Source organism: Cavia porcellus, unplaced genomic scaffold (assembly GCF_034190915.1).
Source record: "Cavia porcellus strain 051 isolate PalLab524CR breed Dunkin Hartley unplaced genomic scaffold, mCavPor4.1 scaffold_9, whole genome shotgun sequence".
Lineage (NCBI taxonomy): Eukaryota > Metazoa > Chordata > Mammalia > Rodentia > Caviidae > Cavia > Cavia porcellus.
Genome location: NW_026947492.1, coordinates 12239614 through 12263611, shown reverse-complemented (window position 1 = coordinate 12263611; position 23998 = coordinate 12239614). Strand labels below are relative to the sequence as shown.

Sequence of the window (23998 nt, the reverse complement as noted above, 5' to 3'; positions counted from 1 at the left end):
TTCATCTGCAGTGATTGGCTAGTGGGGAGCAAGAGATCAAGGAGACCAGCACAAAGCGGGGTGCGATGGCCCAGGCAAGTGAGGGCTACAGACAGGGAAGAAAGGTGGCAGTGAAAGCAGCAAAAAGACCTAGGTTTGGGGCTCATTTTGAGTACACTTCGGACAGTACTGGCTGATGGGGGGCGTCTCAGAGTACAAAGAGAAAAAAAGGAGTCAAGATGATTCCCAGAGTGTGGACGGGGAGGACGCGGGGAGGACCAGGCTGCTGGTGGAAAATAAAGAGCAGTGCTTTGCATATGTTTGGGATCTTAATTAGCTGTCCCAGTAGAGAGGAGAGGAAATGAGTTGGACTCAGAAGAAATGTTAGGCCAGGAAGCAGAAATTGGGCTATCAGCTTTCGGCGGGTGTTTAAAGTCACAGGACTCAGTGAGGTCACAAAGGAACCAATTTTGGATGAAGACAGAGGGGTCAGTGTTGGGGTGAGGAGGAATCAGCAAATGAGCTTGAGAAATCTGGGTGCTCAAGAAGGAAGTCAGGGCAAAAGCGGGGTCATGAAAGGAAGAGAAAGTGTTTCTCAAGGGGGTAATCAGACACCTGTGAGGGAGACCTGTTTGACTTGGGGGGATCATCAAGTTTGTGGGAAATTTAAAAAATCACTTAATTTCTGTGAGTGATTGTTGATTTCTGTGAATGCTATTAGGATGCTGTTTGTGAGAGCCAAAGTACAAAATGGAAAATGTGAACACGCAGAATTCAAAGATTGCTTTTAAAACTCATCAGGCAGTAAAGTGAACTTTCTGTCACTTACAAGCTTCCAGTGGCCCTTCTCAAGAGGCCACTCACTTTGAAGATGCACCTGCTGTGCTCAGGGCCTGGTTCCAGAGCCAGCCACAGCCTTCTAGGAAACTGGCCTATAGATACCCCAGGACAGCAGAAAGCAGACAGAGCCCAGTGGCACTCAGCAGGGCTCAGCTGCCCAAGGCTACTCCTATTTTCATTCCCCTACAAAGTGGGTAAATACACTCACAGGTGACATATTTTCCCTCCTGGCTTTCAGTGCTGGGACCATGTAGGGGTCTAGTTCAAGATGCACCTGATAAAGATATTGAGTTCGTATCTGACGACACAGCTGTCTTTGCAGATCTAGCCGAGGGAGCCAGCTCAGCTCCCATTGTGCAGCCACCCCTGCTCCTGGTCCTCTCCCTTTATCTGCTGGACTTGCTTCACCTGGCAGCTCTTCCCACCTGGCCCGCACCTGCAAGCTGTGGGCTGTGACCTGGCGCACTGGGGCTCAGCCACTATCCCAGTGCTCCAGATTAAGGTGACTGGTGAGCCATTTCCTGAACACTGAGGCAGGTGCATCCTTTCCCCAGAGAAAGGAAGGGGAGACCATTGTCATAATGTGCTAAATAGTGGTCCATGGCCACCAGAAGTGGCTTGCTGCCCTTTAAGATGCTTTTCATCCCTTCAGGTATGAAGGAGGAGCAGGATGTACTTGGAAAGAATCCTAGATATGACGTGAGAGGAATAGGGATCAAGCCCATGCATGTTCTATCTGTCACCCCCAAGCTGGGGCCAAAGCGGGGATCTCCTGAAGGCTCCACCTTTCCAATGGCAAAATCTGTTCCATGGCCTTCCCAAGTACACAATGAGACTTGAGCAAGATACACCTGGTGACCACAATTTGCCAGTTGGGAAGCACAGTGCAATTGCATGGCTGGGCTCCAGGCCTCCTGGGCCATTACTCAAATAGGTGTGACCTGGTCTTAAGGTAGGGATTTTGCATACCCTGTTTCTTCAGATGGAAATGGCCCTCTGTTATCCTTTTTTACTAGAAAGCACCTACTTATCTTTCAAGATCCAGCTCAAAAGCTTGGTGAAGCTTTTCCAAAGCAAAGTACAGAATCTCTTTCTATGCATTTTCTCATCTTTTATTTAAATTGTCTGTAGCACATACCACAGACCTAGAGACGGGCCGTGGTTTGCTTGTCTGTTTCCCTCAGGAGATTGTGACCTCCCAGAGCTTGAGTTACATAGTTATGTTATATAGAGTTGAGTTATACAGTTATCTTTATACTGTGAGAGCCTACCACAGTGCCTGGCATGTAGTACGTGCTGAGTGGCCATGTTTAATCTGTTTAATAGTTGATGTGAACTACTAAGGAATAGGTCACAAAAACTGACCAATGTTCAGACCTAAGAAACCACTGCAACACATCCTATTTCCAAGCTCTGACTCCCTCAGTGGGAGCCTCTTCTGTCACTTGAAAAACAGAGGCTAGAACACATTTGTCCTGGAGCACTGTTCTTGGAGCTCACACTGAGGTCCAAGCTTTTAGAAGTCACACACAACCTCAGAGAATTTGAACAGGACAAAGGCTCAGATTTCTCAACTCCCAGACATGCCTAATTTTCCCAGGAAATCTACCACAGTCAGTGTCTGACAGAAAAACTAGCGTTTGAATTTAATCAACAGCTTAGGCAAATAGACAGGATAGATGCTGATCAAATTCAGAAGTGGTTCAAAGCAGAAAGCAGTACATAAAAGTGGATGACAGAATCGGGATTAGAAAATATTCTGATAGGCTCTAATAGAAGATCAAACCAACAAGATAAATGTAACAGAAATAAATGGAAATCCTTGCATGTATTTTTATAATTAAAATATCAATGATATATATCAAAGATAGGGGAGGCTGAACTATAGACTTAGAAATGGTTAAGATGGTAAATTTTATCTCACACATCTTTTTCCCACAGTAAAAGATGTTTTCAAAGTAAACCAAAGATTTGTTTTTTATGAGGAAATTCTATTTTAACAGAGAATGTAGCCTGGAAATTTGCTTTCTAATCAGAGTAGATAAGCAGCTAACATAGCACAGATATATGGCCCAATTTTAAGACCAGCTGCTATAACGTGAAGCCTAACCAAGACCTTTTTCAGCAATACAATATGCAGCCTCAGATGGAACCAGAATAAAAGTAATCATCGCTGGTACACATGGCAATTAAAAATCCAACTGGGTGTATTTTCTGATAGTTGACCATCAAAATTGCCATGAGAATTAAGCGAAAAATTAGTTCCGTTAGGTGTGATGATGACGCCGTGCTTAAGAAGAAACATGTGTGTATATCTCAAAGGTGCATACTCGCACAGTTAGCACTAAACGTTAGAAAATTTGTAATCTACAAAAAAACTCCAACAATGAGGATGGTAGAAATCTAACGGTTGTTAAGAGTGGACAGTGAATATATGGGGGTATGGAGGTTCTCTTTGTATTAGTTTCTACTTTTGTATGTGCTTGAAAATATCCAAAAAAGAAGCTATGCAAGAAAATAAAGAAATAATTCAAAATTTTGGGAGGCCAAAGCAGGAGAATTACAAGTGCAAGCCCAGTCTGAGCAACTTAGGGAGTTAGTGAGACACTGTCTCAAAATAAAAAATGAAAGGGTTGTGGATTAGCTCAGTGCAAAGGTCCTGGGTTCAATCCCCAGCAATGTAATGAAATGATAGATACATAGATAGATAGCTAGGATGGGGTGACAATATAGCTCAGGGGCTCTGAGTTCAATCCCCAATAATGAAAATAAAAGTTATAAGTAAAATGCTGCAGAAAAAAAAATGAATGAAGCAAATAAGGCAGAATGTGAGCCATTAAATCCAGATGATTGCCAGCAGCAGTTCATCAATCTGTTTTCTCTCTTTCCCATATAACTAAAATTTTCAAACAAGTTAATAAAAAACCCAATGAAGAAACATTTGAAAGCACCCGGCACTGTGCCTCGTACATAGTAAGTACTGAAATAAATGTCAGTGAAGTTTTCCTTCCTCCTCAAACAAATATTGGCCTGGCAGAGCAGCAGGCTTAGTCTGTGGCTCCAAAGAGCCAGAACGAGAGCCTGTGATGGAAGCCTTGGGGAAGCAGGTTCGTGAGAAGGAGAGTTCTGTAACAAGGGGAGTTGTCCGTGGCAAAACCTACAACTTCATGCACAGAGCTCGATCCCAGGAAATATGCAAGCAGAGGTTGCTTATTTCAGAGCTGTCACCGAAGTGGTTTTTTAATTAATGGGACAATTTAATAGTATCCAGGAAGAAATCTCCTGGACCTCTAAAATTCCCTCCATCTCTAAAGTCTTAGGATGCAATGCCGTTAACTGAACTATACCAGGGCTCATTTTTCCCTGTTGCTGAGTCTCACCAACCTTACATGATTTGCACAAAGTGACAGAGCTTTTAAAACACTGTGTGTTAGGAACGATCCTTAGGAGAAGACAAAAAGTCTATGTTTCCAGCTCCAGTGTACAATGACTTCCCACTCTGGCACGACTCTTTTGTTAGTGGCTCTCAAACTTGGGGACTGTGTGGGGACCCATCCAAAGCCCAGCCCAGCTCCTCCAACTCCAGCATCCCCTAGTCCCACACAGTACCCAGGACTGCTCTTCACCAACAAGCTCTCAACCATGTAAGAGGGCAGGGGATGTGTTAAACGTGAGGACAACATTCTAGTGTGCAGAATTTTGAAAAGAGGATTCCCACAGGCATGAGAAGAAATTCAAGGATTAGTCTTCTGGAGGTGCTAGGAGCCAACAGTGGTTCCCACTTTCACTTCCCATCACCTAATAGAGACTGGATCAGCAGTGGCAGATTTTCCTTGACTAGGAGCTGGGTTGGGCCCCTGGAAAGGCCACCTGCTTTCCTACCTCTAAGCTAAGCCAACACACAGCCTTGCAGGCCTGGCTGGTTTGCATAGCTTTGGCAGCACTGGGATGTGAGTTTGCCTGAGGAGCAATTCTCTGGGCAAGTACCAAGAACTGTTCAAGCAGGATTTTTCACTTCTGCCTGGTAAACAATGCAGAGAGCGTTCGGCAATGGGACTCAGCCTCTCCCATTTCTGGATGTTCTCAGCACCCCTGTTCCTTAGCGTAACCCAACACGACTGCCAGCGATACTTTATGACCACTTGGTCACTTGCTGGCACTTGTTAGGATGGCAATTATTAAGGATGCCAGGACCAAAGCCAAAAAAAAAAAAAAATCATTATAAAATGGGGCTGGGGATTTAGCTCAGTGGCATAAGCGCCTGCCTTGAAAGCAGGCAGTCGTGAGTTCGATCCCTGGTACCGATAAAAATGAAAAAAGCCAAAAAAAAAAAAAAAATCATTATAAAGATGCCAGGACCCTGGAAACGCTCCTGAGCGGCCAGCCATGAAGCACATCCAGAGGACAACAGCGTGGTCATGAATCTGCTCAAAGCACTTTTCTCTAAACACTATGCCTGACTGTTTAGGTACGTGAGATTCCTCAAAGGCATTGAGCAATGTAGCCTAATGATCAGAGTTCTGTCCAGGGAACACATCATAAACTGAGCTGTAGGGTCATTTCCAAGGCTATTTTATACTATACTTAGGGCAAGTGGCTTCACTGCCATCGTCTTCAACTTCCCTTAAATGTTAAACAAGTTTCTGTCCCCATTCTTGCCACCTTAGGGGTGAAGAAATGCCTAGAAGGAACCTGAGATAACCTTTGAAACCACTGAAAAGCAGAATACAGGACCCAAGCTGGCTGGGTGTAGTTCTGGTTTAGGAGCTGGGGGAGGAGGGTCTGTGTAAATCAAAGTGTGGACAGCAGACTCAAAGCCTCATGCGTGCCTCTGTGTGTGCAAGCTGTGCCCAGGGAAGACACGACTAATGGATAATAGCACCCTTTACCTTCCTCTAAACTCACTGTTATGTGACTACACTGATGACCAAACCCAGCTCTCCTGAAGACACTCACTTACTGCCCTAGGCTGGGTGAGCTCTGGTTTCCTCCTAATGACCTATGGGTTTGAGGATTTTCACAATTCAGGTCTTCTATTTCTCTAGACCAAGGGAGAGAAGGGCAGTACCAGTCCCCATGTCACTATCTGCAGGGCTTCCTTGTGACACAGACTCCTAAGCATCCTGATGACTGCCCTCTACATCCACACTCATGAGTTTGGATCCAAGCTGTGGGGCCACATCATGGGCAATGGAGAGGCTCTGCTGGCCCTTTCCCATAGAAACCTAGCATCCTCCCAGGTTCCTGTGGCAGTTTGTCATAGCATTCTTTGATAAAGGAAAGGCTCATCCCTATAGAATTCTAATTTTTTTCAGTCTTCTAACTTGTTAGGAAATAGATTGTGTTTTTTTCCTCCATCTGTGCTATAGATGAGGTGGACTCCCACGTGTTATTCCTGAATCTCCTGTCACCCATACACTGATGCTACATATCAGGGACCCCAATTGGGCAGTGTCATGGTTTATGTCTGTGGCCCCCAGGCCTCATGCATTTGCATTGTGCATTTGTGACTGGTTCATTGTCTAGCGCTTGGATCGGGGGTGTGAGGCTACACTGGCCTAGAGGTGGAGCCAGGATGTGATTTAATGGCAGGAAGAAGGCCTGTCTTGCTCTCTTGCCGGTTTCTGCCTTGCTGTTTGCAGCCACCATGAACTGTGGCCCCGCCATGCCACCCTGCCTTGGAGCCCACTGAGTATGGACTGAAACCTCCAAAAACTGTGAGAAATAAACCTTTCTTTTCCAACTTTGGGCATCAGGTATTTTGTCTCAGCAATGAGTAAAAAGTAACTAAGGCAGCATGGTCAGGGGATAAGAGAGAATCCTGGGCAAGTGGCACCAAATCTCAGAAAAAGTCCAGTGAGTCAGGCCACTGCCAGAGGAGTGAGTGGGGCCTGAATATCTAAGTTCCCCATCAAAGTCTCCATTCACTGTCCCCTACCCTAGAAAAACAATGAAATCCAATTTCAAAGGATGCTGAAGAATCTCTGTTAAATAATAGCTCATTCTGGTTGCACCCAGAAAGCGTATCTCAGAGAGGCACCACAGAGACTCCTAGTGCTGAATCTGCCATTTACAGGTGGGGACATAGAGTCCCAGAGAAGCAAAGGACCAGCTCCTCACTACATCACCTTATCTCCAAATGAATCCTCAGATGGAGCTGCTATGAAACTCAAGGGGGTAAAATGGGACCTTTAGTCTTTCCAGAACTATGAATACCATCTAGTCTTGTTGAATCAGTCCCATCACTTAGACTGGGTCCTCAGAGGAGGCGATCTTTCCAAGAAGAAGAAGAGTTTCTTTCTTCTTCTTGTCCAGCCCCTACTTCCTGGGAAGTGAAGATAAGCCTGAGCATTGCCTTGTGGGCCCCCCAGTGGGGCCTGTTACAGAGCATGCACCCAACTCTGGAGTCTCAGACAATACTGTGCTGGAAGCAAGTGAATTCACAGGGAAGCCTGTGCAGGAGACAGTCCATCCTGCCAAGTAAGGGACCCTGGATTGGTTGTTGGGTCACTGTACTCAGTAGGTGGACACTTGTCCTCCTGGGGGAAATGATAGCAAATGGTATTACAAGCTGACCGGCATTGTTCTAATCCTTTACAATATTGTCGAATTTGATCCTCATAGCTGCCCTGTGATGTTGATACTGTTATTATCCCCATGTTACAGATGGGAAAACTGAGCAATGACCTCAAGGTCAGAGAAGGCTAGGGGAGCCTTTCCAACATATTAGGAAAGCTTAAGGATGCTGCAGTGCATAACAAATGTCTCACGAACTGGTGTGTGAAAAGGATCCTTCGTGTTAGAACTGCAAGTGGTCTTAGGGAGCCTCATTTTCAGGTTTCAAGAGGGAGGTAACCGTCCAAGGTCACAGGTTGACAGCACAGATGAGTCCAGAATCTGTTTCTCACCAACTCAGAAGACAAGGAAAACAAAACAAACTAGAGCTGCCTACTCTGTGGTCACCAGGGGACAATCAATCAGCCCAGAACTACAACTCATTCAGTGGTCCTAACCCAGGAGCTCAAATAGCTTTAGCCCTGAGAGGTTCAACTCAGCCCAGGTGCAAGAGGTGGGCAGAAAGCCCCAGCTGGTTCTCCTGCCAGGGGGAAGTCACTACACCCATCTCCTGGAGATTCATTCAACACCAGCAGGTCTCCAGGGCCTGCACAGCTGGCAGGGAAACTGGACATGTGGACCCCTCCCTTGGATTACTTTGAGCCTCAGAGCTGACATTTGCCAGCTGGCTTAACCCCTTTTGTCCATGTTTCCCTCCTCAAGAAAACCTTAATCATCCTCATTTGAATTTCAAATGACCTCTTCTCTCTCCCCTCCCCACCCCAACAGGCTTAGAGGCAGGGATATGGAAATTTACCCTGCAGTATGGAAATCATTGCCCTATGCAAATAGGGTGCTGAGACACCCCCCCCCCCATCGTCATAGCAACCACCTGGTTTCCTCTCCTTTCTGCACCTCTCTGGGCTCCCTGGCTAAGATTTCTCTTCCCAGCTCAATCAGGGGTAGGGGGACCTGGCAACCCAAAGGGTGGGGGCCTTAGAGCTGACAGAAGACAGGTGGGTCCTGCCTAACTGAGCTGCCTTTGAAGCCAGGGCTACCAGGCTCCTTCCTGTGCCACCTCCGGAGCACCCAGGCGAGGCTAACTCCTGGTTTTTTCAGGCTGGGATAACCCAGCAATAGGCCAGGCAGGGTTGGGGACATTCTGGAAACTAAGAGACACTACAAGGCCTCCAGGGTGGTGGCAGAATAGTGAAGATCTAGGGGGCTTGAGTGGTGCCAGTGGCAGGAGATAAAAGGCGCTGTATGTAAAGTTCCATGCAAATGCACACCTATATTGTTTGAGTTAACAACAGTGTGGTGGTTTTTGGGAGACGTCAGTAGCTCCCTTTCCCATGCTCCTGGCTTGGCAGGAAGTGAGCCTTCTCTGGGTCTCTGAGAGCCCCACTGTTACCCTAGGAGCTCCTGCCAATGGGCTTGCCCATCCCTGGAGAACCATGGAGGGCACTTTGAACTGATGGGTCCCTAGAAGGGGCCACCCAGCTCTGCCAGACACACAGGCTGCAGGCACAAATGAGAGGAAACACATGCAGGTTCCCTCTAAGGAAGCTCAGCTCTGAATCTGCCCCGTCCTGGCAACTCGAAGGGTGTAGGAGTGGGGAGAACAGGAAGCTGGGGTTTCTTTGGCCTTCTGCTTCTTCCACGTGGCACTGCCCAGGAATGGGCTGACAGATAAGTCTTTCCATAGGGAAGGGTTTAGACATAGGAGACCCAGCAGCAAGCGCTGGCCTGAGACTCCACCCGCCATCTCCCCTGTGCCTCCTGGTTTTCCAACTTTCACTCCTCCCCACCTCCAAAACAAGCACAACCATCAGAAAAGACCAGCTGGTGTACCCAACCTCCAGGTATCGCTGTGTATGCGTGTAAACTTGTGAGTCAGTCGGATGGGACAGACGTTCTACCCTTCAGTTGCCTGAGTCCAGCCGCTCCTCAAGCCCCTGGGATTTACCCTAATGGGACCACTCATTGGGCTGTAAATTCTTTTTCTACTGGCTCAGCGCTTTTCCACACCAGGTGTTCATTGTCCTAATTGTTTCCTGAGACAGAAGGTGGGCCCAAGGGACCAAAAGCATTTATGCACATCTCAGGGTCTGGGGAGCTATGATCTGGGGTGCCTTACTGAAGGACAAAGGCTGGGGAAGTGCAGTGGCCTGAGTCTCTGGACACTGCTCTGCGCCATCTCCTATGTGGCAGTGTCACTCTACCCTGCCAGTAAATGACATGCTGCTCCCCCCACCCCCATCTCCTGAGAGACAATGCCTAGAGGTCATAAGATTTAGCCAGGGTCAGCTGTATCTGCTGCTCCTGGAATACCAAAGGGAAGGGACATTCTTCCACAGAATGCAGGCTCCCCTAAGGCAGAGTATCTCAAAGCAATGCCAACAAGCAGGCTGATTTGTGGGCCGTTCTTAGTGTCCAAGACCAGAAACATACAAACAGTAAGAGCTGAGAAACATGAATATCCAAGCTTGGATCAGTGGTGTCTCCCTGTTGAGCCAGTGCAGAGCGGTAGGGGATGGCCTAAAGTGTATGATAAGCAAAAGCTTCATATTATTGTGCATAGCAGGACTGGGAACTAAGTCATTTGTGGCACATTGGAAAATGGACCAGTGGTACTGCCACCTCAGACTGTTTAAGATGTGAGACTAACCACCAAGGAACTAATGGGAGCTCTGATGGTCAAGGATGGCTCATAGAGGTCCCCACTGGCTCCTTTGCTTTTGTCCCGTCTTTGGTTGAGGCAGAGCACAGAGGTGGCACCCAAGGTTATAGGGGAGGAGCCGAGGGGGCTGAGAGTCTTCTTAAAGACATCTTGGAGAAGGCCCTTGGGCAGGGCTGCCCAGCGCTCATGGTCCTGCCCTGTGAGTTGGGCTGGGACTGCACGATGAGCAAGTGTCTGTGGTTGGAAGTCATGACACAAGTGTGAGCTGCCATTATGTCTCACTTGCCAAGCTTCTCTCAGTGCTGGAGGCAGGCAGGCAATCCTTGGCACCACACGGCCCTCTCTTGAGAACTTCAGCACACACACACACACACACACACACACACACACACACAGCCACAGTCTGCAGCCTGGTAGCCAATCACTGCCTTCTAATTTCCCTGTTACGGAAATAGGGAATAAGGCAGGATGGCTTTAGAAAGCCAGAACAAAAGGCAATGGGCATATGTCGCAGCATGAGGATCACAGGAGGGTGATAAGAAAGGACCGACAGGCACTGCGGATTGTATCTTGTAAAAAGAGGTAGCTAAGAGATGTTGTTGTGTTGGATTTTCTTAGAGATGGAAGATAGGCGAGGCAAAGGACATCTCCAAGATGAGGAGATGCTTTCATTTTTCCAAGGATGGTTTTTTTTTTTTTTTTTTGTCTTTATTGGTACCAGGGATCGAACTCACGACTGCCTGCTTGCAAGGCAGGCGCTCATGCTGCTGAGCTAAATCCCCAGCCCCCAAGGACGGTTTTGAAATGTCTCTGAAGGACAAGGGAGCCATGGACAAGATGTCCTCTCGGAATCCTCATGTCCTCTCGAATTCAGACGAGTTCTCCTTTCACATCTGGTGGGCCATGCTACATTCCTCTCTGCTAGAAAGCTGGGACGGGCACCCCGAATATAGAGGGCACACAGTCTATTGCTTTAGTTTATTCCCACAGTACCCTGCACCCCGTTACTGGGAGGAAACCCAATGTCCTAGATACTTGTCCCCATTTTGCAATGACAGATGTCCCCTGAATATTGTCAATAATCATCAACCTAGTGATAACAGTATTTTCATGTGTTTTCACTTCTTTTTGAAGTACTTTTACACCTTCTCTGTCACTTAATTGGAACCAGGGAGGGCACACGTGCCTTGGTTAGAGCCGGCTGTCAACAGGATAGTGTTGTGCCTTTCCGTAAGTTTCACCAGCTCTCAGCTACTTCCTCCGTTTCTCCTGTCCTCTCTGCCACATAAAGACTCACTTTATTAATATTGGGCCTGAAAGTTATGCTACCTCCCTTGAACCTCACATCTTGGGGGTGATCCTCTTCTTAGTTTCTTGGGATCAGTGGGTAGAGACGGTGAGAACCACCCATGAGCTGACCTTGGGCCATGAGGGTGAGTTTTGGGGTCAGTTGCCCACCATTTCTCTGGAATCATAGGAGACTCACTAAATTCTCTCTGTAAAGTCACATCCACCCTGCTTAAAGCCCCGCTATGCTAGGGGTAGTGGTACACTCCTGTAATACCAGCACTCTGAGAGGCTGAGGCAGGAGGATCATAAGCCCAAGCTCAGTCAGATGCCATCTCAAAAGGAAAAAAAAGCTAATGATACAGCTCAGTGTGAAGGTTCTGGATTCAATTCTCAATACTGCAAAACAACAACAATGCAACCAGTATAACACAACCACGCTGCAAGTTCCTGGGGGTCAGGGGTGAGACTTTCTGAAAAAGGTCCCCAAATGGTTTGGTTCTGTGAGTCATTCAACATAACAGTTGAGTCCAGGAAGAAAGGGCAACCTGGAGACAGCAGTAAGTCAAAAGCCCTCCTTAACCTCTGCAGTCTCCTTTCTTCCCCTGAGCTCCTCTCCTGGAGCCCTCCCTTCCCAGACTTTTGACCAGACAAGGTGCCAAGGTATTTGCTCCATGGCCACCTGGGTTTGGAATCCTGCCCCACCCCCTCTGTTAAGTGACAAGAAAGGCTGCAGACGGTGGAGGCCAGGACCCGGAGGGAGGCTGGCTCAGGAGGGAGGGGGTTCTATTGTGGCTGATCTTCAGCCTCCATGGTTCAGCAGAGGGAGGGAGTTGACCCCAGCCCTTCTCTTCTCCTCCCCAGCAAGCATGCTTTGGCCCCAACAGGGCTTCTGTTTCCTGGACTACATCAGCCCAACTACAGGGCATGTGGCCCCTCTAGCCCTGCTGTGCATCCTCCCTGATGTTGGCCTTTGCGGCCGCTGCTGCTCTCTTGTGTCCTCTGTCCTGGTTCTCTGTGTTGGCCTCCAGTCCTCCATCATCATCTTTAGGTAGAAAGTCCTAGAAAGATTCAGGTTTCAGCCTGTCCTTTGTAGACAGGCAACCTTGGGAAAAGCGGCTGATAAACTTTCCTGCCTCAGTCTCAATTTCCTCACTTTAAAGGGGATGAGAACACTGCCTCTTGCTGGATCCTTGGAAAGGCCAAATGTGTGATGTGTTTGAGGAGCCACTATAGATATGGTCTCCTGCTCTCCACACAACCATGAATTCTTGCTCTTGAATTCCTGCTCTTTGAGGACAGGCACTTTTCCCTACCTTTCTGAGTCCAGGGTCTGTAGATGGTGGTTACGGGTCTGCCAGCCTGGCCAAACAGAGGATCAGAACCCACTCAGAGCAAGACCGCTGGAGATGTTGGAGGGGAGAGCGGTGAAAGGGAAGGAGAAAAGAAGTGGGGTGGGGGACTGCTCAGCACAGGGAAAGCCACGCACAGATGTGGGGTGTGCCAACAGATGGGAGAGAGTTCCGAACAGCAGACTGTGCACGTAGCTTTTATGATTCAGCCTGGAAGACTATGTGGTCCGAACCCCTCATTTATAGGGGAGAAAATAAAGGTCTATCTGGGGAAACATTTGCCAGTGATACGCAGGGTATTCATGGCCCCACCATGACGAGAACCTGATGGAGTCACATAGGCCTGAGTTTGATTCCTGGTTGTGAGCTGTGTGATCCTGTGACTAAGTCATTAGCCCCACGGCTTCCTCTTGAAGGGAACCAGACTAATGATGTCTCCATTGCATAGGCTTGTTGCCAGGATTCGATTCAATGAGATGGGACACATAGAGGCGTCCACATGAGGTGTGCCTGGGAGGAGGCACTGTAAAAGTCACTGGTCTTCCTTGCCTTCCTCCTGAGTCCCCTGCTTTGCCCTCTCTCCTGTTAAAAGCTATGATGTCGGGGCTGGAGATTTAGCTCAGCGGCATAAGTGCCTGCCTTGCAAGTGCGTGGTTGTGAGCTTGATCCCTGCTACCGATTAAAAAAAAAAAAAAAAGCTATGACGTCCATGGCATGGTCAACCGACCTCTGATGGGTCTAAATGTTGTCAGTTAGAGCCCAGGACTTGTGAACACCACAAGGTTATAGTCCCATCCACCACTAACCGAGAACCGAAACACTGTATTGTCAACCTCCAGAATGAAGGAAAAATAGTAAGTAACTGATAAGGATGTAACAGGAAGGAGGGAGCAATCTAAAGAGAACTTGGCTTCAGTCCCTCACGGCAGGAGTGGGGAACAGAAGTTGTAAAATCTTTGCCTGGTCTCTAGCGCGCCTACAAGGACATTGGGCAATTTGTTCTCTTCAGTGCTGGAGCAAAGAGAAAGAGCAGAGCCCTGCCAAGGATCCCCACCCAGGAAGTCTGTGCTCAGGTCTGCAAACGCTCTCCTTGGCCAGTGCGGATGGGAAATTCACTTCCCTTTCCCGGTTCCCATCCTTTGTACTCCTTGGGGATTTCACACAACACCCAGGGCGCTCACGGGGCAAGGGGCTTTCTAGGTCACCTTCCTTTATAGTTCCTTTAAAACCCAGAGACAAACCACTTATTAATTCATCCATTCATGCTGGGAAGGCAGAGGCATCTTTTAGAAATTCAAAGGAAGCCATTAAAGCAAGTGGGTAGACATTGTAACTCATAATCAGCTTTCCTCTTTAAAAAAATGAGTCAGAATGACTTTCCAGGAAGTTTGGTTAAGTAAATTAGCGACTTCTTTTTTTTTTCCTTGCTCTTAAAAACATGCTGTAATTTGAGGATCACCTATGCACTGATGCTACAGGGCATTGAGCTGAGTCCAGAAGGGAAATGTTGAGGGGTGGTAGAGTTTCAGACGGCACAGATGTCTCAGCTGTCACTGCCTTCTGGGAGTTTAAGAAAACCCACACAGAATCTTTCCCTGATTGGAGAACAGAGCAAAACCAACCTCAGGCCGCTGAAGCACTGACAACAAGCAAAAAGAGCATCCTGGCCACTTGCAGCCTGAGAGCCCTCCACGCAGGGGCCACTCTGTCTTACACTCTTACACTATGAGTTACAGTCACAGACTCATAACGCTGCCATCAAAGGTAACGAGGATCCCAGGCGCACCGCACCAAGCACTGGGCTAAGGGCTTTTGACATCATGTCAAGAACCCTCAACACATTCTCTAAGAAGTTAATGTTCTCTAGTTACCCAAGAGATGTGGGCACATGATCAGGTCGTGCAGCCAGCAAGCGGCACAGCTGCACATTTTACCCCAGGTTGGTTTCATCTGAAATTCATCGTCTTTAAGGGCATCTGTCTGTTCCTGCCTCCCCTAGAGTCAGAGTGACTGATCTGAAGTCATGGAACCCACGGACAGTACCCTTGCCAACAGATTCTGAAGGTTTTATTCTATGTTCACATTTTGTCTCCTTCTACCTAGTTTACACATAGGTCTCGCAGTCCCAAATAAGAGGCTGGAATTTGGACTGTCCAGAACTCCTGAACCTTCCAGGGTCAGAGACCCCCCAGTTTCCTGGCTCACTTTTTAGGGTTCCATGTGGTTCCTTTTCACTCCCGGCACTGTTCCCCTGGCTTGGTCAGGATAATAAGTACCAAAGGACCAGCGCAGTGTCATGTTGGTCTTTTCCTATGTGGACAGACTTGGCTCCACTCACCCTAGGAAAGGGCAGCCCAGCTTCTCCAGGATCACGGCGCCTAGACTCTGATTTTTCTCCAGAGTGTCAGAGTGAGGATCCTTCCCATTACTTCCCTGCTGAGCTTATCTCAGGTTCTAGCAATTGAAGGAAAATTTCTTTTCAATTGGGAAGGAAGGACAGGTGCCTTTTCCCACAAACTTTCATAAAATATGGGTAGTCAACAAGCTGGGAGAAGATGGGTGTTGTGATATCTGCCTAGAATTCCAGCACTCAAGGACAGAGGCCAGGCTGGGTCACAATGTGAGTTCAAGACCAGCCTGGACTCCACATTGAGACCTTACCTCAAAAAAAGAGGGTTAGGGTGGGGGTGCAACTGGCTTTCACTCTCCTTAGTCCAACTGTCCCTCTGCACAAAGCAAAGACTGTACCTCTATGTACATTGTTACCTGTGATGGTGGACACTGTTTTAGCCTGGGCAGCTTAGTGAGAGCCTATCTCGAAAAACAGAAAGGTGCTGAGGATGTAGCTTGGTAGGAGATACCCTTGGGTGCAATTTCTAGCTGCACAATATTAAAAAAATAATAATATATAAATTGGGGAGCATAGAAATGTATCCTACAGATGAATCCCCATCCCTAACTGCCTTGTCCCTGATCCCAGATCTTTTTTTTTTTTTTTTTTTTTTTTGTCTTTTTCGGTACCAGGGATCGAACTCACAACTGCCTGCTTACAAGGCAGGCGCTTATGCCACTGAGCTAAATCCCCAGCCCCGATCCCAGGTCTTTTAACTGGAAGGGTAGAACTAAAATTTTCTAAAAGACCTGAGAAAGAGTTTAGTTCAAGGTATACTGGTTCTTTTCCACTTCTTATTCCTCTGTCTCTAATGATCCAGATGAAAGACTAATTGATGGCTTGTGGGGATGCTATTAAAATGATTTGGTGGTGTTACAATTTCTACTTATCTTCCTTTATGTTCGTTTTAATTATATGAAGATTTCAAATCAAGACTTGGGCTATAGGTGTTTGAAACTTTCTTCCCAATGCTGTTCTGCACTTTTTCTTCTTTACAAAAGCCAAGTTATTGGTAAGCACGAAGGCTTCCTTCCTGAGCTTCCGTGCCACTCGTATGGGCATCATTTGGAAGGGCAAAATTTTACACATGGGGCTCTTCGGTAAGCTCCTTCAGAGGGACTGCTGGAAAATCTGCAGCTCATCCACCAAAGACAGATCTTGTTTTTGTTATTGGCAGCTGACAACACAGCCTGATGCTTCTAGGGGTGTGGGAATGGCACGTCAGGAAGCGAATCTCAGCTGGATATGGTGGTATATGGCTGAAATTCCAGCTACTGGGGGGGGGGGCTGAAACAGGAGCACTGCAAGCTCAAGTTTGAGGGCACCCGGGGCACCTCAGGAAGGCTCTCTCTCAATGTAAAGAATTTGAAAAGCTGAGGACATAGCTCAGTGGTAGAGCTCTCCTGAGTTTGACCTCAAGTGCAGGGGAAAAAAAGTAAATCAAAGGACTAAGGGTGTCTAACAAACATGAAGCCCTGGGTTTGAACCCCAGCACTGCAAAAATGAACTATTTCCTTAACTTTTTTAGGTTTGTTTTGTTCCTAAACCGCTGGCTCCTTTCTGACTAGTCTCAGAGGTTTGCTCTACTGACAGCAATGTCTGCTATTCCAAAGCTCTGGAGTCCTATTCCACAACTCTAGAGAATTCTCTCCATGTCTAAGACCGAGCTGTGGAGTCTGACTGGCTGAAAGACCACGCAAGCAGAGACACCACTGGACAGTCCATAGCAACTTCTTCCCTTTCTCTCCTTGCCCTTTCTACTCCCCAGAAGAGAAGACTCTTACCTGGCTCCACTTGGCTGAGGGTACCACGCGTGTCCGTGGAATCTGCTACATCCCCGCTCATCTTGATATCTACAGGGAAACACAACTGATTTTAATAACAGGTCACAATTTTTCTTGCTATGACATATGTGGCTTTAACTAAACAGCAAAGATGAATATGCAATTACAGCCACCATCAGACTTTCAAATTCCCGATTCTTGAACATACAATCATTAGAATATTCATAAGCATAAGCGTGGGGGCACAAATCCCCTCCTCCGGTGCTTGCCTCCCCGCAGGGCCTTTTGGACCCTCTTTCTCCATGGCCACTGCACCATCTCCCACCTTTTGCATCATTCATTGCCACTTCTTCCTGTCACCAAGACTCAGATGATAAAAATTTAACAAGAGGAGGGGCCAAAGAGTGGAGTGGGAGGACCCTTCCCATTCCCAGCTTCGTTTCCTTTATGATTTGAGGATTTAATTTTATTTCTTTAAAGTAGCCTAGGTCGTATCTCCCCCGCCCCCCACATCATAACCCCACCCAGGAGGTAGGAGCACTCTTCAACAAGGTTTGCCCTTCTCCCCTCCAAGCCCAGTTCCTGTCTCTGCCCTCTGGTTCTCAGCGATCAGAGCACCGTGGGGGTCAGACCTTCTGTGCTGCCCTTCTTGAAGATTTTGTTCTTTGGGGATCTTAACCTTCTCCTAGTCCCTCAAGGTTGCTCAGTAAGAACGGAGTTGGCGGTGGGTCACTGCCCTGCCAGGAAAGCATACCTAGACAGGGCCCCAGGGTTGCCTCAAGCCTTGGCCCTCCATCCTGCTTCATTTTGATAAATTAAACATTTACCAATAACAGCCAGCTGCCACCACCTAGGAGGCCCCCAAGTCTCCTCCCTGGTCAGCAGACAGAAGGAAAGAGGCAACTTTGAATGATCTCTCTCTCTCTTTCTCTCTCCTCTCTTTCTCCCCCCTCTGTCTCTTCTCTCAATAAACCACTCAAATACTGAAGCCGTTAAAAACAAGAATATTTTATTCAAATAGTGCTGAACACCCCACCCCCTTCACTCCCCTCCTTCTCTGGGCCAGCACTTTAACTCTTTCAAACCATATAAAGTCTTGGTGAGCTAATTTGCATACAGTTCCCCAGCCAATCCCAGTCCAGGAGGTAGCCTTCATTTGCATCAGGTAATCAGCCTGGATGCTGGGTCTGGAGAGGATCAGGATGAGGGGATAGGATGGACCTCTGCCGCAGGGAAAGAGGGGAGAGAGCATGTGTTGTTTTTTTAGGACAGTGATATGTGGGGCTCTGGCAGAGATTTATACCTTGGGGTACAATGATTGCAACACCAAGCAAGATAGAGATGGGGAGTCCAGAGACTCAAACCTACTAGGATGCTCCAGAAACAGGACAGGGAATAATGTAATCCTGGGAGTAACCATGCTTTGAGTAGCTTTTTGAGAACTGCTAATTGAAAGAAGACTCTTAGGTAAATGCTTGGAGCTCTGTGGACACTTCCCCAGATACCCCCAAGGCACTGAGTGGTCACAGAGCTCCAGGGAGACCCTGCAACCACACCTGATCCCAGGTATTTGGAAAGTACTTCTTGAGCCTAACCTCAGCCTTTCCTGCCGTGGATTCAAACTGTCTGTATAGTCTCCATGCACAAACACGCAGATGAACTTATGTGGGCCACGTGAACACATTCGCCAAGGAAAGAACCTTTGCAGCTGCAGCAGCTTGCTACCACGCCCCCCAAGGGAGCAGGCTTCCACGCCCCCCAAGGGAGGAGGGTTCCCTTCTTTCCCCGTGAGGTGCTAGCCCCAGCATTGAGTAGTACTCAGCACTGATCTGCGGCTCACACTTCCCCACAGGGCCCTTCCACGGCGCTGTGCATAAGCCCATAGGCAGAGGCCGCCGGAGAACTAGTGCTGCTTCTAACCTGCTTCAGGGGAGCTGAGGTGGAGAACGCAGGTTTTGGCATTAGACAAAATCTCAGTCCCATCACCCGTCCTTACTAGCCACCTACATGAATGTTCTCACCTGTGAGGGGGAGAATAATAAAACATACCTCCCATAGTTATTATGAGGATTAAGTGAAATAATAAAGACAAATAAGCACCTAATAAACAGACTCATTAAATAGACACCGCTCAGGTGTCAGTCCGGCTCCCCTCTCGTCTCCTCCTTACACGCTTTCCTCTGTGCCTTCCCTGTTACCGTGCGCAGCTACAGTCCGCGTTTTAGCATCCCTGAAACTTGTCCTTGAGCGTCAGCATTCTCCAAGCTCTGCCTTCGTACAGCAGGTGATCATGGGGGACAGGAAAAGGTTCAGAGGCAATGAAGCCAGGGCGCCAACCAGAGTCACTGAATGACCTTCATTCCAACTCCGGACATTTAAAAGGGTAACTTTTTGAGCTCAGCTGTAATTTTCTGTCTGTAACTCAAACTTTCCTGACATACTCAGAAGCCACTTCATTCACTGTTTAAATCAGCTTAGTATTTAGTCTTCCTTACGTCTAAAAGTTACTAAAAGACACCGTACTGACCCCCACCTCCCACGGCCTTGTACACTGTGGCACTTCGGGATTTGAGCCTGCGTGGAGGACGTGTGATGACCCGTGAAACCTCTCCTTTGGTCCCATAGGATGCTCAGACACCAGAGCTTGTTCCAGTTGGGTAGGAGGCTGGGGCCGATGGCTGGGACAATTGTTTGGGTCTCAGCCTACAAATGGGCCAACACCGAAACTCCTGAGACACTGTAACCCTTCACCTGCCGGACAGCATTGCTGGGGGTGAAGGAGAGAGGTGTAGGGTGTGGCTGGGCTCCGATGTGTTTTTATCTCAGCAGACTAAGAGGGCTCCTGGCCATCACTGTCTTCCCTGGCTATACCATGTCAGAGGCAGTTGTCAGAGCAGATCTTTCTCTGTCTCGTCTGGCACTGCCAAGCCCTGAAGCTGGCACTGCCCTCCCGTCCCTGGCATAACCTAGGAACAATCCCTCCTTCCATTCTATGAACTTGGAGCCCCAGCGGCGGCACCTCCTGTGGCTACAGGTTCAGTGTCTACTCAGGGAAAGAAGCCCATCCTTTCCTCTCTGAGGGCCACCTCCGTGCCCTTGGAAGGGACCCGCCCTTCCTCTTGGCTTGTCTCTCACACTCTTGCAGTTGGGATCACTCCCACCAGGGGAACTTCAAGGACCCAGTGGTCCCGTGGTCTGAGTTAACTGTGGCTCCAGGGCTCTGCTGGAGGAGACTTCTCCTCTCTTCTTTCCCTTCCCACTTTCAGGCCTTTCAGCCCAAACGCGATGGCCTGAGTTTAACTCTCATTAGTCTGTGCACTCACCTTCCCTACTGAGATGGGAAACAGCTCCCAGAGCAAAGTGTAGAGAAAGAGACCCCTGGGGATTATCAGGTGTCTTTTCTACTGGCTTCACACTATTTCTCTTTCTCTCTCTCTTTCCTCCCTCCCTAGCTCTTGTCTATACTTCTGCCTACCTTGCTACCATCTATTTATCCATTAATCTGTTCATCCATCTATCTATCATCCTGTCTTCATGGTACCAGGGACCGAACCCAAGATCTTTGCAGTGAACTGTATCTCAAACCATTAAAACAAAATTTTTTTTTAATCTGAGGCATAGCTAAGTTGCCTTGGCTGGACTTAAAGTTTTGCTCCTTCTGCCTCCACCCCCAAGAGTGCTGGGGTTACAGGTGTGCACCAACATGCCTTGCTTTTTCTCCTGTTTTTGGCCCAGGAACCTGGAGCCCCTCTTTGTCTGGGAGCCCTGTGTCTGGTGGCTCCATGCTTGTACTCGGTGGGAGAGAAGCTTTACAAAGTACCAGATGTCGAAGGTTGGAGCAGATTTGAACCATGGCTTGTACCCTAGTTAGTAGCGCAAACTGACTCAGGTGTCAGAGCTAGCTGAGCCATCTGAATGGGAGCGAGGGGCAGAGAGCAAGCTTATGCCCTGGAGAGCTCCAATTTCTCCTCCTCTTTGCCCCATCCAAACTGTGCTAGTCCATCAACTAAAGAAGAGTCCCCAAGGGCCCAGGGGAAGTGCTCCACCAAGGATTAACAGGACACAGGACTGCTGTAGCGGGAAAATAAGGCCAAAGAACCAAATTTCATTAAAGATGATACAAAACGAAAGGACCCTAGAGAAGCGAGGTGTGGTGGCGCACTCCTGTAATCCCAGCACTTGGGAGGCTGAGGCAAAAGGATCGTTACAAGTTTGAGACCAGCATGGGCTACAAAGTGAGCTCAAAGCCTGAACTGCATAGTGAGACCCTGTCTCCAAAAAAAAAAAAAAAAAAAGAGAAAGGATCCTAGAGAGAAAAGAGCCCCCATCCCCAGATCCCACAACAAGGTCCACATTGAAAGACCCTGGATGGAAGACCTTGAGCTAAAAAGCTCACCAAGACCCAGCCAGTAATTCTGCACAGAAAGCCCCAAACCAAGAGAGCCCATGGAGGGGCCACTGAAGGGAGGGACCAAGACCAAGGAATCTTGCAGAGAAGCCTGACAGCCCCAGGGAAACAGACTAAAGAAATAGCTGGAGAAAGCGTGGTGGCACATGCCTGCCTGGAATCCCGGCATTCTGGGATGCTGAGGCGGGAGGACTGCAAGTTCTAACCCAGCCCACTCAACTTAGTGATTTAGTGAGAACCTGTCTCAAAATAAAAAAAAAATACTAAAGGACTGAGGGCACAAAGTGAAAAAGCTGGGGAGGGGGTAGCAAGAAAATGTGGAAAGATGAGGCAGGCAGCCTACCCCCAGGTGGATGGCCCCTGTGTGTCTGGCACCCAGCCCACAGGACCACAGGATGAAGGAGCTCTCTGAGAAGCATCAGCCTGGAGCTGGCTCCAGGGGAAGCCATGGGGGCTTGGCTCTCTCTTCCCAGCCTCGCCCCCTCTCCTGCCTTAGATACTCAGCCTCTAGGCTGCTTCCCTGCCTGGCCCCAGCTGTTCCACCTCCTCCCATTTCCCCAGAGCAGGAGTCTCCAGCGGAGGAGGAGGTGGAAACCCCCAGGAAGTCTCTGATCTCGGTCCTAAAGAACTCCCCACCTCCTGCCGGGGCCCATCTTTGGAAGAGTCTGGTTCCCCTTTGAACCCTGGCCTTCTTGACAGGAAATGAAGGAAAGCAAAACCTCCCAGGGGATCTGCCTCAGGTACTCCCAGCTCCATGTTGGTGCCATGAAGTTTGGGAGCAGCCTTTGGCCACATCCTGGATGGCAGTGAGTAGGGTGGTTTCTCAAAGTCACCCTTCCTCTCAGCCCTGCTGAGAAACTCGAACTGGGCACTCTGGGTTCCCTGAGCACCCACTGCTGCTTGTTTTTAGGACTGAGAGGACCCAGGAAGGGTCCAGCTACTCTACTTCTTAGGGTAGATCGGGGAATTGCTTTCTCCTCCCTACTCTCCCAGAAAGGAGAGCAAACCACACAGTTCAGCCAACTCGGAACCCTAACTAAAGGTCAATTCAGTCCTGCCTATGTCCAGAGGCAAGGTGCTAAGTCTGAGGTGGTCAAGTCAGAGACAGCTTCTTTACCTCACAAGCTCTTTGTTCAGGCCCTCAGATGTCCACCAACATATGAAGTCCCCACACACCCCCAGCCTGGACCCCAAGCCTGATGCTTCAGTTCAGCTCCCGTCCTAGCCCAGTTGTGAAAGCAGTCAGCAGGGCAGATGGAGATTTAGTTCTGTCCATGGAGGAAGGGACTCCCAGCAGGACTTTTACTGAAGCTGCCCGGCCCTAGGGAAAGTGGGCCATGGAATACATAGGGGAGCCAGGGGAGGGATCTGTCAGCACCCACTGTGGGACACAGGGTCCCCATCCAGGAAGCCTAGACACAACCAAGACCCACAGCACAGGTGAGCGGGACACCTCCCACACCTACTGACACACCTGAAACACACGCACAGGGATCTTCCGTGCCCAGGCCGTTCGGCCCTCTGGGGTCTGCCTCTTGCCGTCTGGCAGCACACGTGGTGACAGGCAGATGCTGACTCACAGGCTGCACATGCCCTAATCAATACACATGTGGCACGGCACCTGCCCCACGTGCGCCTCTGTCCCGGCCCCCCTTCTTCAAAGCCCCCACACAAATACCCGCTTTGGCTCCATTTCACACAGGTGCGGGACACGGGCTGCACAGCATGTGGATACACGCAGCTTGGAGCTGATGCGCTCCCAGGTCCACACCCCAGCCGAGCTGGTGAACACCCATCTCGGCGAGCGAGCGCACGGGACCGCGGCCGCGCAGCACACCCGAGCAACTGCCTGCTCCGGGATCGGGGCGCCGGCTTGCCGAGCCGCCAGCCCCCCATCCCTTCCCCAGGTTCCTTTCCCAGACACCCCACTCCCTTTACTTCCCCAGACACCTACCCAGGAGGACCCGCTATCCACACCGCCCTCTCCAGGCCGCCGGGGAATAACCACCCCCCGGGCAGGGTGCCCCTCTCCTTCGCCACCTCCCACGCGCAATGACACCTGTCGGAGCGCCCTCCCCCAGCGTCTCACCTGGGTGCATGGGCTCCAGATTCACCATCCTGCCCCAGGCGGGGCCCAAGCCAGCGCCCCCCCAGGCCCCCAGCGTCTGCCCCAGCCGGGCCCCCTGGGAAGCCAGGGTCTCCTGCGGCCCGCTCCCGGCCGCAGCCGCTGCTGGAGCCGTCGCCACCGCCGTCGCGCGCTGGGCTGCTCCGGCCCGGGTGGCACTCGGCGCGGCCAGGATTGCCACACGCCCCAGGTGAGCGCGCGGCGCGGGGCGGGGGCCGCCGGCCACGCCCCCTGGCCCCGGGCCCGGGCAAAGCGGCGATTTGCATATGGGATGGTGGGGGCCGGGGAAGGAGGGGGCGCTGCCCGGGCGGACCGCTCAACACCTGTCTGCAGTCTGCGGGACCCGGCCTGGGGCCCCTCCCCACCACACCCGCGGCGGCCCGGGCTCCCTGTCCAGCTCGCCCCCGGGCCGGGCGAGCCTCAGTCTGGATGGGCTCCCGAGGACAGCGCCACAAGAACCTGGAGTGTTTGGAGAAGCCGCAGAGGCGTGCTGGAAAGAATCTGTTCTTGGACTCCTACCTCTCAACGACTCAGCTTTGTGGTAGGGGACAAGATTCTTCACCTCTCTGAACTCATTTTACTAATCTGTAAAACGG

The 23998-nt window shown here is 49.6% G+C and overlaps 1 protein-coding gene across 1 annotated transcript in view; it reads right to left on the bottom strand.

The window, feature by feature from the left end:
• Pou2f3 (POU class 2 homeobox 3) overlaps positions 1-23482 on the bottom strand; it is a 76496-nt gene extending 53014 nt beyond the window's left edge. The window contains exons 1-2 of the mRNA XM_063255940.1: positions 23367-23482; positions 16870-16938 (exon numbers count right to left, since the gene is read on the bottom strand). Coding sequence (XP_063112010.1) covers positions 16870-16938; positions 23367-23394 — 97 coding nt within the window. The 5' untranslated portion in view covers positions 23395-23482. The remainder of the gene's footprint in view (positions 1-16869; positions 16939-23366) is intronic.
• Between the last annotated feature and the right edge of the window lie 516 nt (positions 23483-23998).